The sequence below is a fragment of the Zeus faber genome (genome assembly GCF_960531495.2).
Source record: "Zeus faber genome assembly, chromosome: 13".
Lineage (NCBI taxonomy): Eukaryota > Metazoa > Chordata > Actinopteri > Zeiformes > Zeidae > Zeus > Zeus faber.
In genome coordinates, this window is record NC_137198.1 from 1576171 (window position 1) to 1593095 (window position 16925).

General features: G+C 44.9%; 1 protein-coding gene across 3 annotated transcripts in view; it reads left to right on the forward strand.

Annotated features, from left to right (window-relative positions):
- Positions 1-16925, forward strand: part of syne2b (spectrin repeat containing, nuclear envelope 2b) — a 159734-nt gene that overhangs the window by 35214 nt on the left and 107595 nt on the right. For all 3 annotated transcript variants that reach the window (XM_080011861.1, XM_080011863.1, XM_080011862.1), the window contains 16 exons: positions 1315-1477; positions 3481-7004; positions 7366-7500; positions 8891-9084; positions 9441-9522; positions 9636-9751; positions 10240-10360; positions 10932-11231; positions 11737-12332; positions 12485-12640; positions 12758-12908; positions 13632-13790; positions 13975-14142; positions 14452-14553; positions 14735-14935; positions 15260-15467. In XM_080011861.1, the coding sequence (XP_079867987.1) occupies positions 1315-1477; positions 3481-7004; positions 7366-7500; positions 8891-9084; positions 9441-9522; positions 9636-9751; positions 10240-10360; positions 10932-11231; positions 11737-12332; positions 12485-12640; positions 12758-12908; positions 13632-13790; positions 13975-14142; positions 14452-14553; positions 14735-14935; positions 15260-15467 (6376 nt within the window). The remainder of the gene's footprint in view (positions 1-1314; positions 1478-3480; positions 7005-7365; positions 7501-8890; positions 9085-9440; positions 9523-9635; positions 9752-10239; positions 10361-10931; positions 11232-11736; positions 12333-12484; positions 12641-12757; positions 12909-13631; positions 13791-13974; positions 14143-14451; positions 14554-14734; positions 14936-15259; positions 15468-16925) is intronic.

A 16925-nucleotide genomic window follows, 5' to 3' on the forward strand; every position in this document is an offset into this window, starting at 1 on the left:
TAAGAACATCAACAGCACCCAGAGGTTCAGGAGATCCAGGGAGTTTGAATTTCTCTTGGAGTTATAAAGTTTTAAAGTCAACAAAGTAATTCCATGTAGATGATATGCTCTGAAGCTGTGTTAATGTACATCACATCGCCTTTGCCTTTTCGCAAACCAGGTAAACAAGATTTATGACATAAGCAGTCTGTTCTCTCTATATTCAGCGGACCTCCGAGGACCTGAGTCCTGTAGATTGTGCTCTCATCAGAACGCTGAAAGGGTTCATCTGCTGTCAGGGGGCCGTTTTCAAGCGCCCTGCATGGCTTTCATGCCACTAGAGATTAGACGCGACTCTCACCCCAAGTAAACTGGGATACCAATCCCAGTCCCAAGCCACAGTCTCTTATATACCAACCAAGCTGGGAGGCATTAAGTAGTATGGCAAGACAATAAGTTAAAGATTATTGTTTACATTTCTCTTCCCACTGTACAGGGACCAGTTGAAGCTCGTGTTGTGTCTCATTTTGTTCGTCGATTTGTACACCAACCAGCCAGCTAACAGGGACAAATAATGCAAATGCTATTCTAATTATCTGTACATTGTTATATCCTGCTATGAGACACAAATAATGTAGTTTACAGCCACAATTGTTATCAAATCTGTTACAAAAAGACTGAAAAATAGAAACTGCCTGCATTACTACCACCAACATCAGAGATGCCACAGCCACAAATATTATGTAGCACCAGATCCATCCTTTCCCACCGACAATGAAATTATTGAAGATTGAAGATTATTTAATTATTAAACTGTCATTTGAAAGGTTTTTTTGAACTTCTTTCATATCGTTTTTTCTCTGCTTCATTTGATTTCTTTCAACAAAAACTTCTGTAGAAACCATTATTTAGATTTTTCATATCAATCATAGCTGGTCCAATAGCAAAGCCGGTGCCCACTTTGCCTTCACTTTAGGGGTACAGTTTTTCAACCAATAATTGATTAATTGATTGAAAATTCAAGTAAGGCATTGAATTAATGCTATTTTCAACTTTGTTATAATGTTTGTTCATTATTATAAAATGAGAACTTGTAGTTTAGAATGTACGGGGAACATATGAAGCAATTTCAACATTTTTTTTTAAATTCAGATACATTGTCCAAGAATCAACTCTCACTTTTTAACTTATTGCCTTCATTTTATGGTATAAATCAACTACATGATTTGACAAATGATGATAAAAATAATCATTAGTGACAGCCTGGCCTCAACTAGACTTGCCGAGGCCTCGTCACTCCTTATGTTATACCAACTTTACAAACTTTTCCTGCAGGCCCTGATATCTCGTGGACTCCAGCTGGAGGGTCAGGTGGTGACAGAGGAACAGGACCTGCAGGTGATGGTGATGACGAGCCAGAAGAATTCCCCCATCCAGTACCTCCTCGCCTCCTCCATGCAGGACCGAGTCCGAGCCGCTGTCGCTCAGTCTCAGGCAAGTACACTGTGTATTCCTCCAGTTTCAAATCCAGTTTAGAGCTTAGAATTGAGACTTCAGACCTGGTTCATTGTCCCTCGTCATCCGCTTACCTGCTTCTGCAGTGGTCCTTAACTGTCCAATGTATCTGCATTGATGATTGGCTCAAAAAAGAGGTAGGCCTGTTAATTATTGGTTGAAATATTACTGGCCTAGTTATTGGTTTAATGGGTAAACTTCTGGAATCCCAAAGTGTGTGTAGCATGATTAGGACCTATATTTATAGTTTAATTTAGTTGGGTGCCACCAACTTTATAGCAAAACTTGGGAAATTAAGTCATAGCTGCACAGGCAGCGACAGAGGTCACTCTCAGGGTGCTAGATCTACATTCAGGAATTCTTATGCAAAGTATCATATAAATACCCAACTACTTTTTATTCAAACAATTAATGTTTATTTATATTCACAGGATTTGATCATATGGTAAAAATGTTCCGGTAGAAAAGGGAGATTAAAACATGTTAAAGCACAAGCACACACCTGGGAGAGTGGATGGGTGGTATGAAAGGGAAGGTATTCATTCTGGATTGACTTAAGAGGGATTGTATTTGAATACACACTCGTGCACTTACTCATTCTCAACTGAATGATAAAAATAAAGAATTTTCCTTGCCCACACTAACATCACTTAGAAGGAAAGTTTCAAGCTTACAGATTTGCAGTTCTCTGGATCACCGTTTCGGCTTCTGATGGGGGTCTCGCCTTGGCCGCGGGTAATGTCGCGGGTCCTCCCGTATTGTCTAGCTCTCGGTTGGTAGCATGGGGTTTTCCGTTGTTGGTCGTATGGTAGATCGGTGGTTCATAGGCGGCATCGGAGAATCCTGTGCGCTCGTTCAATGCAGGTGACATGAAAAGTTATTATTAAACCGAGGAGTTTATCAGCATGGCTTGAAGGGAGCTTTGGCGTATGTATTGCTCCGCACTAGTTGAGGTACAAGACGGGATATTTAAAGTATAAAATATCTCTGAGGATCTTCTACCGCTCTTCTACCACACCATTCCAAGACAAAGGAAAAGAGGCATTGTGCCAACGTGCCAGGTAAAATAAAGGTAAATAAGGTGGTCGCGTGAGAACAGGTTCCTGAGGGGAAAAGGAACTGGTGCGACGATCTTGTTTCAGGGTTTTAATGTCCTCCGAGGGAGCGGAACTGGAAGTGGCCTCCTCTGATGGTCATTGGTTGAGGAGTTGTCCCGAGGTTTCCCCCTCGGTTAGTCGTGAAAGAGAGCTGTTCAAAATCCTATCTATGTAGGTGATTTCAAATCCTCTCTATCTATTCTACTCTGTATTATTACATTCCTGTTTGTCAAATACATTTTTAGACAAAAAAATGTTAGACAAAATCACATTCTGGCATTCCAAAATCTTTGCAATGCAAGAAGAAAAATTTGACACCAAATAAATCTTTGAAATGCAAGATGCTAACATCACACACTGTGGGAGTCGCTGCCCACAGGTAGGGGTTTAGGGACGGAGACGGCATCCTTTTTGCCATGGTGCGCCAACATGGCGAGAGTTGGCTGCGGGAAAGGAAACGGTGCTGTTGTCTGCAGCCGGTGCTAGACCACGGCCCTTTGGTCCGCCACACACACATAAATAATAAATCTTGAAATAAAAGAGAAGAACAGTTATACGTCATAAGGTTTTGGGGTGCACCATCGGTGGCCACTAAGGGGCGTCCAAATTCAGCAAATGAAAGAAGAGTTTAAACACATTTTATCACATTTTATCACCATGTTTCATTTTTGCCATTTCTCATCCCTCAAAGTTGAGACTAGTATTGTTCTTCACAACATCACCTAAAAGGAAGCATTATGATGGTTATTATCAATTTTTATTTTAAAGCAGTTTATGAATGTGCCAAACAAAACATATTGTTTAGGAACCGGTATCAAAGTCATGTTGAGTATTTTTTTAATGATACCCAGCCCTAACATTGACATTATTTTTCCCATGTTATAGGAAGCAGTTGGTATGCTCAGCAGTCTGGGAGCAAGGAGGGACAGAAGCAGAAGCCCCCCAGAAGAACAATCTCCTTCATCAAAAGTTTTCATGCACAGTGAGGAGCTGTCAGATGAAACCAGACAAATTAGGCCCTCAGACACTCCGTCCTCCGCACAGCAGGCAGCACAGCATCTCCAGGCACAGGGTCAGGGGCCCCATCAGGGACCCCTAGTTCCAAATATAGTAGTACAGGAATACAGAGAGAAAAACATGACTTCCCCACCTTTACCATACACTTATGCTCAGGCTGTGACTGAAACCCAGCCTCAGTCACAACCAGAAGTAGCAGACCAGGCTGAGCAGTGGGTGTCTGCGCAGGAAGAAGCACAGTTACAGGAACAAGTAGTGATTGAAAAGCAACTAGAACTAAGGTTGAAAAAACAACAGTTGCAAGAGCAGGCAGACCTGATGTATGAAAAACAACAAGTTAAGCAGCAACAACTACAGCAATCTGAAGTTCAGAAACCTATGCCAAACCGGAAACAAGTGGTGAGCCAAGCTGAAGTGCTTCCAGATTCCAATGTACAGTTGATTCGGCAGCAAGGTGTGCAGAAGCAGCCTGTAACCCCCAAAGAGCTACAAAGCAGAAAAGCCCAGGCCAGAAAGAACCGGCCCTGGCTTCAGAAAAAGGTTTCAGATGTGCAGGTTTCGACCCAGACCCCTACAGGCCAGGTTCCGGCTCCAGCCCACAATTCTAATCCAACACAGGTTCCAACACCAGCACAGTGTTTTTCTTCGACACAGGTTTCTACAGTGACCAAGGCTCAGCTGTGTCTAGAAAAAGAATTTGAGGCTTTAGCTCCTGTTCAGTTGGCTTCACAGCTTACAAAAACACATGGGGCCAATCTTGAGGGACAAGCAATGGTGAAGCAACTCCCACAACAGCAGCAGCCAAGACATCAAAAACAACAGCATCAAAAGCAACTCGAACAACAACCAATAGTGAAGCAAAAGCAGCCAAAAAAGCAACAACAAAAGCAAAAACACACAGAACAACATTCAGAACAAACTCAGCTACAACAATCAAAGTCAACAAGGAAATCTGTTCAAGAACAGACGGCCCCCATGGCTACAACCCAGTCAACAATCAAGGGCCAGCCCCAGCAGCAAACACAACCGCAACCTCAAGCTGCTTCCCCTCCCCCTCTCCAGCCAGCTGCTCAGCCGAAAGTACCACCCATAAGTGTGTCCCTCAGTCCAATGCAAACTCAGCACCAGCCCGAGATTAAATCACAGGCAATGATGAGGAAAGTTCAATCAGAGAAGGAGGCTCTACAGCACTCTTCTCCAGCCTCCATTATGGTTGAATCATATCCCCGACCACAACCTGAGGTTCAGGGTCAGGTCCAGCCTCAAACATGGTCCCAAGTCAGACCTGCATCCTCTATGCAGCCCCAGGAACCACTCCAGGCTTATGGCCATGGCCAAACTATGGCCCAGGCGCCATGCGTTCAGGTCAGACCTTCTTCCACTATGCAGGCCCCTGCCCAGTCCCAGCTCCAAGCCCAAATTCAGCCTCCAGCACCAGCCCATATCCAGCTGCGTAGTCATCCCCGGTCATGGGCCCCAGTCAGGCCCCCTTCGCCTTTGCCACCTCTGACCTCTGTGCAGGTTGACACGCAACCTAATGCTCCAAAAATGTCACACTCTCAGCCTTGTCCTCATTACGCCCCACAACCGCAACCACAGTCTCAACCAATTTCTCAGCCTCACCCTATCTCTCAGCCTCAAACTCACCCTCACCACCAAGCTCAGAATCAAATTCATGGGCAGTCTATGACACAGCATAAATCCCATGCTCCACTACAGCAGCAAGTCATGGGTCAGGACCCATCACAGGCTTGGGCTATCAGAGCATCATCTCCAATGCAGAGTCAGCATCCCCAGGCTCTAACTCAGCCTCATCTTTACCCCTTGGGCTATTCCCAAATTCAGCTGCCGCAGCAGCAGTGGACTCCCACACAAGGCCTTCCAACCCAGGATTATCCACAGCACAGGCAGCCTCTTCCACAAGCCTACTCTCACCACACAGGGCATGCTCTATCTGCTCAGGTATATCCAACAGCACCACCACAGCCATGGGCCCCAACCCCACCCCAGCAATGGCCCCATCAGGGGACCCCTGGGTATCCATATACTCAACCCCAGCCCCAATTGCAAGCACAAACACAGTTATGGACTCAATCTCAATCCAGGCCCCAGACACCAATGCAGCAGCCACAGCCACTGACACAAGCCTATAATGTAGTTCATATGCAGACACAAGGCCAGGTTCGGCAACAATCTTGGGTTCAGCCTCAACCACAACCACAAGCCAAGCGCCAAACCCAACTCCAGCCCCAAATCCAACCCCAGCCGCAACCACAATCCCAGTCCCAATATCAGCTCCACCCCAAAATCCAAACACAACCTCAACTCCAATTCCAGCCCCAACCACAATACCAACCACAGTGTCAACCGTTTTCCCAGGCTCACCCTGAGCTTTGCTCTGAGTCTAAAAAACAGTTCCAACAAACACTTCCCCAACTACCAGTCAAACCTCAGGCCCAGCCGACTCAGCAACCCACAACCCATGCACAGCCAACAGTACAACCAACAATCCAGCCCCAGACAATCTCACAGCCCAAAACTCAGGTCCAGCAGACCCAACAACCCAAAACCCAGGTCCAGTCAGCCATACAACCCACAACTCAGGCCCAGCCAACTCAACAACCCTTAACCCATGCACAGACAACTGTACAACCAGCAACACAGGCCCAAACAACCCCACAGCTCAAAAGCCAGGTTCAGCAGACCCAACAACCCAAAATCCTGGCCCAGCAAGTGATACAACCCACAACTCAGGTCCAGACAACCATAGCACCTATCGCCCAGGCACAGGTAACCTTACAACCCAAAGGCCTGGCTCAGCCAAAAGCACAACCCACTGCCAAGTCATTAACAACCATAGCACCCACCACCCTTCCCCAGACAACCAGAGCACCCACCACCCAGGCCCAGACAACCATACAACACAAAGCTGAGCCTCAGTCAACAGTACAACCCACCACTCTTGCTCAAATAACCATAGCACCCACCACCCAGTCCCAAACAGCCATAACACCCACGACCCAGGCCCAGACAACCATACAACCCAAACCTCATGCTCTGCCAACTGTTCAGCCTACCACTCAGGCAAAGATAACCATCACAACTACCCAGGCCCAGTCACTGACGCAGCACAAACCCCAACAGCCTCAACCTAAGCTCCTCTCCCAGCCGCAAGTACTACCCCAGTCCCTTCCCGAGACTCTAGAGCTCCGCATCAAAGCTCAAGCCCTGGTGCAGGCACCGCCCCAGGCCTACACAGAGGCCTACGCCAAGGCCCAGGCCTTGGCCAGGAATGGCTTTGAGGAGGCCAAACAATGCCTGCAGCAGCACATCCTGGATGCTATCAGTGTCTTCAAGGATAAATCCATATCGACCGAGCAAACATTAGTAAAAGAGGTAAGCAGGACTGTCAATTAATTTTAAAACCTTTAATTACTTTTTTTTTAAGTAATTAAAATACTTTTTAATTACTGTATCTAGCAAATGTAAGTTGCTGAGGGTAGAGTTCAAACTATATAGAAAAGATAAAAGTTACATGTGTTTAGAATGCCATTGTGACCTAAATCTTAGCAATAAATATACATTACACATATCTTAAAAAAATTTACTTGCTCATTATAAGATAAGATGAAAATAAAAATACTTTATTAATCCCCAAAGGGAAATTCCAGTGTTGCAGCAGCAATGGCATACATGACAAAACACACATAATGTTCAAAAACACACGTTGTTAAGTCCTGTTAGCTATTTTTTCCAGGAGACCCTGAGGACTCTCGACCCGGAGCTCCTGGAGGAGTTCCTCAGGGCGGCTGAGGGTATGGAGGCCTTCTGCACCCCGTCCCAGCTGACAGACATGGAGTTCTTCACCCAGTCCGTCAGGACGCAGTGGGAGGTAGGCGACGAGCTGAGGCCACGGGGGCCGCTGGATTTAATGCTTTTGAATTTAGTATAAGCACACACTAATTTGATTTTACTGCATGGACTTTTAAATCTCTTTGATAGTTAAAGGTTTTTGGAAGTTGGGAAGTAGTTTTTATTGAGTGTGAAACCTCAGAGCCCGAGCATGTTTGAACCTTTTCGCAACATTTACCATTTTGCCTAAATGTTTTAATCCAGCAATAGTCATGCATCTTCTGATACGTGTACACATGTTACAAACTTCTTTAGTCATCTGGTGTTCTAACATCTCATGCTGTTTAATCCATTTATCCATCCCATCATCCAGGCAGTGAGAGCAGACATATCAGTTTTTTTGCAGCAATTACGGTTCCAAGTAAAGAGAAAAGCCTTTAACGCGGCTGCACTGCAATGTGAGAGGCGATTAGGATCCAGATTAACAGCAGATCCACAGGTAGTCGAACGGTTCATCCTAGAACTCCAAGCTGGTGCGCTTTGGTCTGAAGGGTCATTCCGTCTGCCTTGACAACTTATGCATTCATCCCTTCTCTTTTCCTTTTCCTGCTTCGTACACCTGTATGGAGATGTCATTGGTGGGACTTGGTAAATGCAGATTTTTCTTCCTAAACGTGTATACAACACACAACAGAACAGGCTGAGCATCTGTTACATTTTGTATGTAAAGCAAATAGATTATATATTTTGGGATGGTAAGGTCTTGTATCATAAACTGAATATGAAACATAGCTCACCAGTTGAGATGGGTTTCTACATTCAAATGGAAATAACTTTATCTGCAAAGAAAAGCCCAAACAAGACCTTTCTCTTCTTTCTACATCTGCAGGGGTCTGGTGTGTATTACAAGCCTTTGTCCTGCAATTTTCAAGTGTTCCTTTTATATGTAAAATGATTTATGTATAAAGTAGTCCCGAAATAATACAACTTAACGAAATAAAAAGATAATTGATGGTAATTAAATCCGAGCTTCCGAGCCTCTCAATATGGGAAGGAAGATATCTAGCTTTCTAAGTGGCTTTTCAAGGCCACTTTATTGTAAGCTTGTTCCGGGTAACTATTAAAATGGGAATAGAGAGTACGGGCGTGCTCAGTGTTAAAAAGTCAAAATATCTTCATTGCGTGGCGATTGAAAAAATATTAAACTCAAGAAAATAAACCAGAAGCATAGATTTCATCAATTGTTGGTTATCTCTTCCTTATATATTACTATTGAACTGAAATTAGGGTTTGTTTTCTCTTCAAGTCTTACATGTACTGTAATAGACACGTGCCTAACACCTACTACTACAAAGGAAGGGTAAGAGCAAAGTGTTGGATCTGAATGTCGCTCACACCGTTCCAACATGTCGCCCCGGAAACGTGTCCAGGCTTGTTTCTCGGCGGAGGGCGGCCTGGCCCAAGCAGGGCCGCACCTGGAGGCCCTGAAGGAGCTCTGCGACACCCTGAGCCCTGAGGACGCCCACCGCCTCGCCCACTCGCAGCTCAGGGAGTGCGAGAAGAGTCTGGCCGCCATCCAGCGCCAGCTCAGCGGGGAGCACGACGCTCCGGCCCCCGAGACCAGGTGAGGCACCGTAGCCCCACTGATCAGTGGTTTGAGATTGGGTTCGTTTGCAGTGGGTTCGTTTTGACTTGGATTCGTTTAGTTTAGTTTAGTTTAGTTGACTCTTTATCTATGTCTATGTATATTGTGTTCCTTCCCGAAATGATTCCTAGTTGTTTAAATTGGTGGATTACTGTTGTTTAGTGAGCATTGGATAAGGATTACTGTTGTTCAAATTCAGAAATTCATGTTATCAGACGTTTATCAAAAGGATGTAAAATGTCCAAGATTCAAGATTCAAGGTTATTTGTCACAGAGGGAGGTATTTCACTCTTGACACATATACTCTATGTTATTGTTTCATTGTTGTGTCCCAGAATTCCCTGTGATCGCAGTCAGGATGTGACCCTACAGAAGGAGGCGACAAAGGCCGCTGACAAACCTCACAGAGCAGCTGAGGTGTTCCGTCATTTCAAAAACATGTGATTGAAAATCAACCATTGGTGCAAACACTTTTTTTTTACCTCCAGAGTTTCTTTACTTACAGTGTTTTTATACGTCTGCTTTCTCAGCAAATCCCTGCATCACAAGTATCACATGTGATGGTGAGGATGAGCAGTTTGGAGAAGGAGGCTGAAAAGCAGGCTTCCACTGAGGAAGATCCGGCCCAAAAAGAGACGTTGGAAAGGTGGACAGAACGATAACAAGACATTAACAAACATCCAGCCACTAGTAGCAACTGTAAAATCAATGCACTGCAACAGGGAGAACCAAGAAAAACACTGAATACAGTGGAAACCTCTAATAGTGATCACATCTGTCCAGGTCAAATTGATCACTATCAGCGGATGATTATTATAACCACATTTTTTATTTATTTATTTGTCATGCAGATACCACCTAATGGTATCCATGGCTCTACGGAGCCTGACAGGGGACACGTGGAGCTTTTTTGTTTTGTTCAATTAGGAAACGCACTGTTTTACATTGTTTTTGGAGGAACGGGAAACGGGGACGCGCAGCGCAGCGCAGATCGCTCCACTTGATTATTAAGCACATTTTTTGAACAGGATTTGTATCGCAATGATTGTGTCCCAAGATTTATGATCCATCCACAGTGTCGTCCGAACCGTTTCTTGCATTGACTTCACTGGTATCCTCCCGTCGCCCCCTCAGATACGAGAACTCCAAGAAGAGTCTGCACGCTCAGATGGTGAAGAACGAGCAGAGCATCAAAGACGTTCCCTCTGACTCCGTCTCGCTGAAAGATCTGCACACCAGTCTGCAGGAAATACAGGTATCAGAGTGAGGGAGGACCTGCCTTCTACTTCACTACTGTTCCTTTGTAGAAAATATGCTCTGGTCCAACATGCATTTCTTTGAGCCCCGGTGTTGTGAATTGAGAAATGTACTTTTTAGAATGGATTTTGAGTTAACCTGGAAGCATTTTGGGTTCAGGAAGGGTTAGAGCTACTCTTTAAAAATCATGTTTTTGACACTACCTGGGGCTTCTGCAGAGCTTGGTGGAGATGATAAATGGCCCTGTATATCTAGGATTCTGTAATTTGATTGCATTGATATGTGGTGGTTTTATGTTGTATTTTTGATGATGTATGATGCTGATGCATACGGATGCATACATAATACTTATTTGTGGCAAGTCTCTAAATATCATATATATCTCATATAGTATATATGTGAGATAGTAGTATAGTATCTAGATAGTAGTACAGTATATATATATAAATATATATATGTGTGTGTATATATATATATATATATATATACACAACAAAAGATAACAAATCAATGCTGTCTCTATTGTTTAATGTTTAAAAGTGAACTGAACTTATTTATATTTTTGCCAGTGCCTGAGGCAGGAGACAGAGTCCCTGTGGTCGGACTTTGTCAACCAGTGCTCCCAGGGTGGCCAGCTGCCGGGGCTGGCTGATGGGGAGCAGGCGAGGGCGGAGCTCCATGAGCGGTGGAGGTGTCAGCAGGTGGCGCTCCAGAGGCGAGGCAGCTCTCTGGGAACGGCCCTGCGTCAGATCGACTCCACGGAGAACCACATGGTGGACTTCACAGACAGGCTGGACCGCTACCTTAGGCAGCCCAAGGATATTGCTGGGTTCACACTGGCCAACAGCAACATCCTCACTGATATCAAGGTCTGTGTTCAGTCATCCACACATTAAACCTACTCATCAGCTCACCAACATATGTGTAACACATGTATATATGCGCTACCTACCTACTTAGATAGATGTCCATCTACCTGCGGACATACATGCATACCTATCCTACCTACTGTACATGACTACTTACCATCCTATTTACCTAGATAGATATCTACCTAAGTACCTACTTAGACTGATAGACATCTACCTACCTTACTTCCTATCCACCTACCGACTTAACTAAATGGAAATCTACCTCCCTACCTATCTTACTACCTACCTGCCTCACTATTTAGATATCTGCCTACCTACTTAACTAGATATCTACCTTCTTACCCAGCTACCCACCTAGCCCTCTATCCACCACCCTACCTCGCTTTCTACCTACCTACCATAGGGACCTTTGTCAGGTTGTTAGCGTGGAGATAGCTGTTTTTTCATGTTGGGGTCGCACGTGGCTTCATGACATTCTAACACTCCTCCTCTTCTACCCCAGGAGCTGGATGACAGCATCCAGTGTGAACTGGACCAGCTGTCCCGTCTGGACTCTGAGCCCAGCGGCCTGGATCCCAGAGACCATGCCCCTCTGTCCCGGGAGGTGGAGACCCACAGGGCCAGCCTGGACCGGCTGCGGCAGCAGGTGCAGAAGAGCCAGGCGGCCGCTCGCGCCTTGGACCGCTTCCTCATGTCCCTGCGTACCGTGGAACAGGACATCGCCGGGGTGCAGGGCGCCCCATGCGGCGACGTCGCAGTACTGCAGGACGGGCGCTCTAGACTGGCACTGATCAAGCAGAGCGTGGCCAGCCTGAGAGACAAGGCCCCTCAGCTGGACGTGCTGCTCCAGGGGGCCCGCCTGACCGTCACTAGGGAGGGGGCCCCGGCCTCCTGCCTGGACATGGTCTGTGTCCTGCTGAGGAGGCTGGAGGAGGCGGACGGAGGGCTGGCCGACCAGCAGGGCAGGCTGCGGAAGGAGACGGAGAGCAGGTCGCTGGGCCTGAGGAAGAGGAGCCTCCTGGGGGAGATGAGGAGGATGAAGGAGGAGGCCGAAAAGCAGGGCTTGAAGGAGCCCACCATGCCGGCCGTGCAGCACAGGTGTGTTGTGTGTGAGTGTGTTGAGGAACACTTCACCAACTCAGAGATATATGAAGATATAAGAAAAAAATTGAATGTCAATTTTTTTTTTTCACAGCAAGAAATGACAGAGTTCTGTCTTAACTTCAATATTTTTTTCTGTGCGCCCCAAGGTTTCGCTGCCTGTCAGATGTGGAGGAGCAGCTCAAGGCCCAGGGTTCAGAGCTCCAGAACCTCCGTGAGCTCCTCGGGAGCCAGAGCGACGGAGAGGAGCCTCTGCAGGAGGTGGAGGCTCAGTGGGTGGAGACACAGAGGGCAGTGTCTGAGAGGTACAGTGAGGTGGAGGAGAGGACTACGTTGGATGTCCATAACTGTTTAATTCTTTCAACGATGTGGTGAAATGACTATGATGTGACATTAAATCCATATATCATCCGTTTTTGCAGACAGGAAGAGTGCACCGTATTGATGGAGCTGCTGAAGAAGTTCCAGAGTTGCCGTGGTTACCTGAGCAGCACCATGCAGAGGGCGGAGCAGACGATTGGGGAACAGGCCTCATATCTGGGCAAGGACAACCTGCAGAGGTTGATTCATAAGGTGACGGGCAGAGAGCCACACAGTACATCCTGTATTACATTCAGAGGTCTACGCAGCTGAAAGCCCCTTTTTGGACGGTATTATATGTATTATGTATTATAGGACTAGACCAGTAATTCAAGATTCAAGATTCAAGAGGTTTATTCATCACATACAGTACATATACATACTTTCATACATATACATACTTTCATACATATATGCAGTGAAATGTCAATGCAATGCACCTGGTGATTACACAAAATATGTTCTAGACTGAACACAATAGCTACCTACCTACTTGACTAACTAACTGATTCCTAAAACATAATGTAGGAAGTCATACACTATAGAATAAAATAAAATAAAGAACTCAAAAGTAATGCAGAGTGGGTGTGCAAAATATAAATAAAGGGAATAGACTTATGTATATGGAAAAGGCCATTATGTATATACAGATATGCGCATTAAAGTGGCATGTGAATTTAGTGAGGTAGTGTGTGTGGAGGTATACAGTGCAGTGTACAACAGTACGGCGCAGCAATACTGTAACGGTGCAGCAATTCAGTAAAAATGATGTAATTTTTAAGTGGGTTTGGGTGGGGTTCCGGACAGTGTAAAACTTTTGTGGATTTTGTGGGGTAGGTAGGTATTTCCTTTCCTTCTGGAAATGATTTTGATATAAAAAAGCTGTAATAAGCGTGCACCGTATGGTCATCTCCATCCACGTCTGTGTGTGCACAGGTCCGTGACATCAAGGAGGAGCTGAGCGGCCTCGGAGAGCGAATGGAGGAGATCAGAGGCATTTGCAGACAACTACAATCCCACCTGAAGAAACTCCCACAATGCAACGAGGCTCCGTTCGAGGCTGAGGCTGATGCACTAGTGGACAGCTGGCTGGATGTGAGGGCCATGGAATAAAATTAAATAAGAGAATAAACTATTTATTTTTAAATTTGCGACAAATGTGTCAAAGTTTTGTGGTTTGGATACTAGATCCCCATAATAACCTCTTTAACATAACCCGCTCCCTGGGAAGCTGCTTAATCCGTTCCATGGCAGACCTTCTGTTTGCTGTCACCACAAGGTGACGGAGAAGACAGATGCCTACATGGACAACCTGCAGATGGCGCTGGAGCTTTGGGAGAAGCAGTTGGTGCTTGGCGGAGAAGTGGACGGCTGGGCAGGGGTCCAACTGTCCCTGTTTGCAGAGAGCAACCCCTTCCACAGCGAGAGACAGATCCTGGACATGAGGGTGAGACTCCTTGCTTGTTGTGTCGTTCCTTATATGATAATTTATAGTCTGTAATCTAAACCTAAACCTATTCTAATCCAATATATTGTCATATATTCTCAATATAGATATTCTAATTCAACCTAATCTGATCAAATCAATAATACAATACAATAATAATATCATCCTACAATAATATCATCTAATCTTATCTAACGGTTCAGGTCCGAGGACTGTACCTTCCATTCCTCCAGTCACACCTCCATCAAGGAACCCTCCAGACAAGATATTTCTGATTTGAAATGTTAGTGATCTTTCTGTCTTGTCCAGGACAAGATCCAGGCCCATGAGGAGAACATCGAACGTTTCCACAAAAAGTCAGTCGAGATTCAGGAGATGCTGCAAAGCCAGGAGGCTCCGTTAGAATTACAGGTTCAAATATACAATGACTCCCTCCATCCATTACTTTTACAATGTACCAATTGTAATAATAATTACAATTCACTAATAATACTAAACAAACTCCACTCGCCCATTATCCCCAACACTTTCTCCCGTCCCGCCTTCCCTCTCTGCTTACCTCACTTTCTCCCTTGTCTCCATTTCTCTCCAGGTGATGGAGACCCAGCTGAGGAAGAGGATGGAGCAGGTGAAGGAGCTGTTCAGCGACAGCACGGACGTCTTTGAGGAGCTGATGGCGGTGAAGAGACACCTGACCGAGAAGACGGAGGAGAGTCTGTCTGCCGTGGAGAAGATCCGGTCTGCTGTGGGCAGAGTGTCTGCACCGGAGCCCCAGGTCCATGCCCTCATACAGGTATGGTGCAATAATATATCTTCATAAGATAAAAAAAAAGAATAAGAAATAAATAGGTGCTGTTTTTTGCACAAAATAATATTTGAACTCAGTTGGGTTCTGACTGAGCATTCTTGATTTGTTTTGATTGTTTTATTGTAGATTAGTGCTCCCTCTAGTGTACCTGGAATGCATTGAATTGGATGGCACCTCCAGTGCATAATCAAGCATGCTACACGAGTGGTACAAGAACACGAAACGAGAACATGCTCCGCAACATCAGGAGAGAACTTTAGCTCTCGCCCCATGTGCCATGTCTGTTTGTCCGTGTCACCCCCCGACCAGCATCTCTGTGACGACCTGGAGCTCCAGCAGGAGCAGGCGGATGCCGTGCTGAAGGAGGTGGGACTGATGTCCAGCGTGGCCAGCCCCCAGGTCCTGGAGGCCCTGTTTGCTGACTGCACCAGGCTGACAGAAGCTCTGTCCCACACCAGGAACGTGATCCGCCTCAAGAGAGAAGAGAGGGATAAGGGCCTGCTCAAGGTCATCGAAGGTCAGTCCTCACATCCTTCTACCGCATCTATCGCTTTACATTGAAAATACGGGATCGTTGTGTTCAGAATGAATGTGACTTTTTCTGTGCCTATAGATTCTGTGCCTTTATCAAATGCTATGTATATTGAATATGAATCTCAATAAATCACAATAAATGAAAAGCACTTTAAACTGCATTATAAATAGAAGTTATATAAATACAATTTATTATGAGCGGTTAATCCTGTAGTGATGGTCTCCTATTGTTATGGTTCAGATTTTTATTATTCTCTCAATTTTAGGGCTAAAAGTGTCCGTAACAGGACGATCCCTAAAGGTGCGGACAGGGTTGAGGGGTCGTCAGAACCGGGATGTTGCAGACATCGAGGGGTTTCAAGTTTCGTCCAAATCAATCCACATACGTAACAGAAATATAATTTATGATGATTTAACACAACAGAAAAGCAGCAAATTCTCAGATTTGGGAACCTGAATCTATCAATATATTCTCAATAAATGACTTAAGTCTTATACGATTAAATGTCTAAATGGTGGTGAAAAACTGGAAAATCAGCCACTAAATATCATCATCTTTTACTTTACTTACAAATTCTCTCTTCCAAATAATCCAGCCACTTAACTATCCGTTTATGAGATGAAATGGCACAGTTTAGGATCCTCCTTATCCTCGGAATATGCAGCAACATAAATGGTTTTTAAGAGCGGCATTTAACACTGGAAAGGACGCTGCATTCAAGGTCTGTCAGAAATGCTACCGTGCTGCCTTCAAGTGTCTGAAATATCAAATTTAGATATTGTTTATTATTTATGGGCCAGCAATACCCAAGTACTAGTACAAATACATACAAACCAGTATATTTTTAATTGAAATATTATTTTATTGTTTAGAGACCTTAGCAGCAGGCCAAAAAAATGTACAGTAGAACATTTTTGTTCAATTTTAAATATTATTTAGAGTTTGTTTATTTAAATATAAATTATTTAACTGCACTTTAGAAGTATACATGTGTACAGTCAGTACCTGATGTTTGTAATTATTTATTATACGATACGATTATAGACCTACCCTGAGGAGTAAGTCCTTCACGTTTCAAGGACAAAGTGATCAAATTAGCAATGGTATTATCTGACTTATTTCCTGTGTTGAAATAGATGATACAGCCTGTCAAATATAGACATCCGTGAAACACTGACTGAATCTATCATTGTATCCTCACAGTGGTGGCCTGCTGGCAACAAACCTTTGCTCTTAAAATATCTCAGTTTTAGTGTTAAAGTAGCCTCGAGTATCCATCCATTATGCTGGTGAGTGGTGCTATCAAGGGCTGGTGTGTTTCTAGGTGCGTCCATGTGACGGGGGTGGTGGAGTATTCGCGGGCTGGTTATGGTGGGCTGGTCTGGGCTGGTCTCTAAAACAGTCCAGGGCCATTTCTTTGGTTCCAGTCTGTCCCTGACG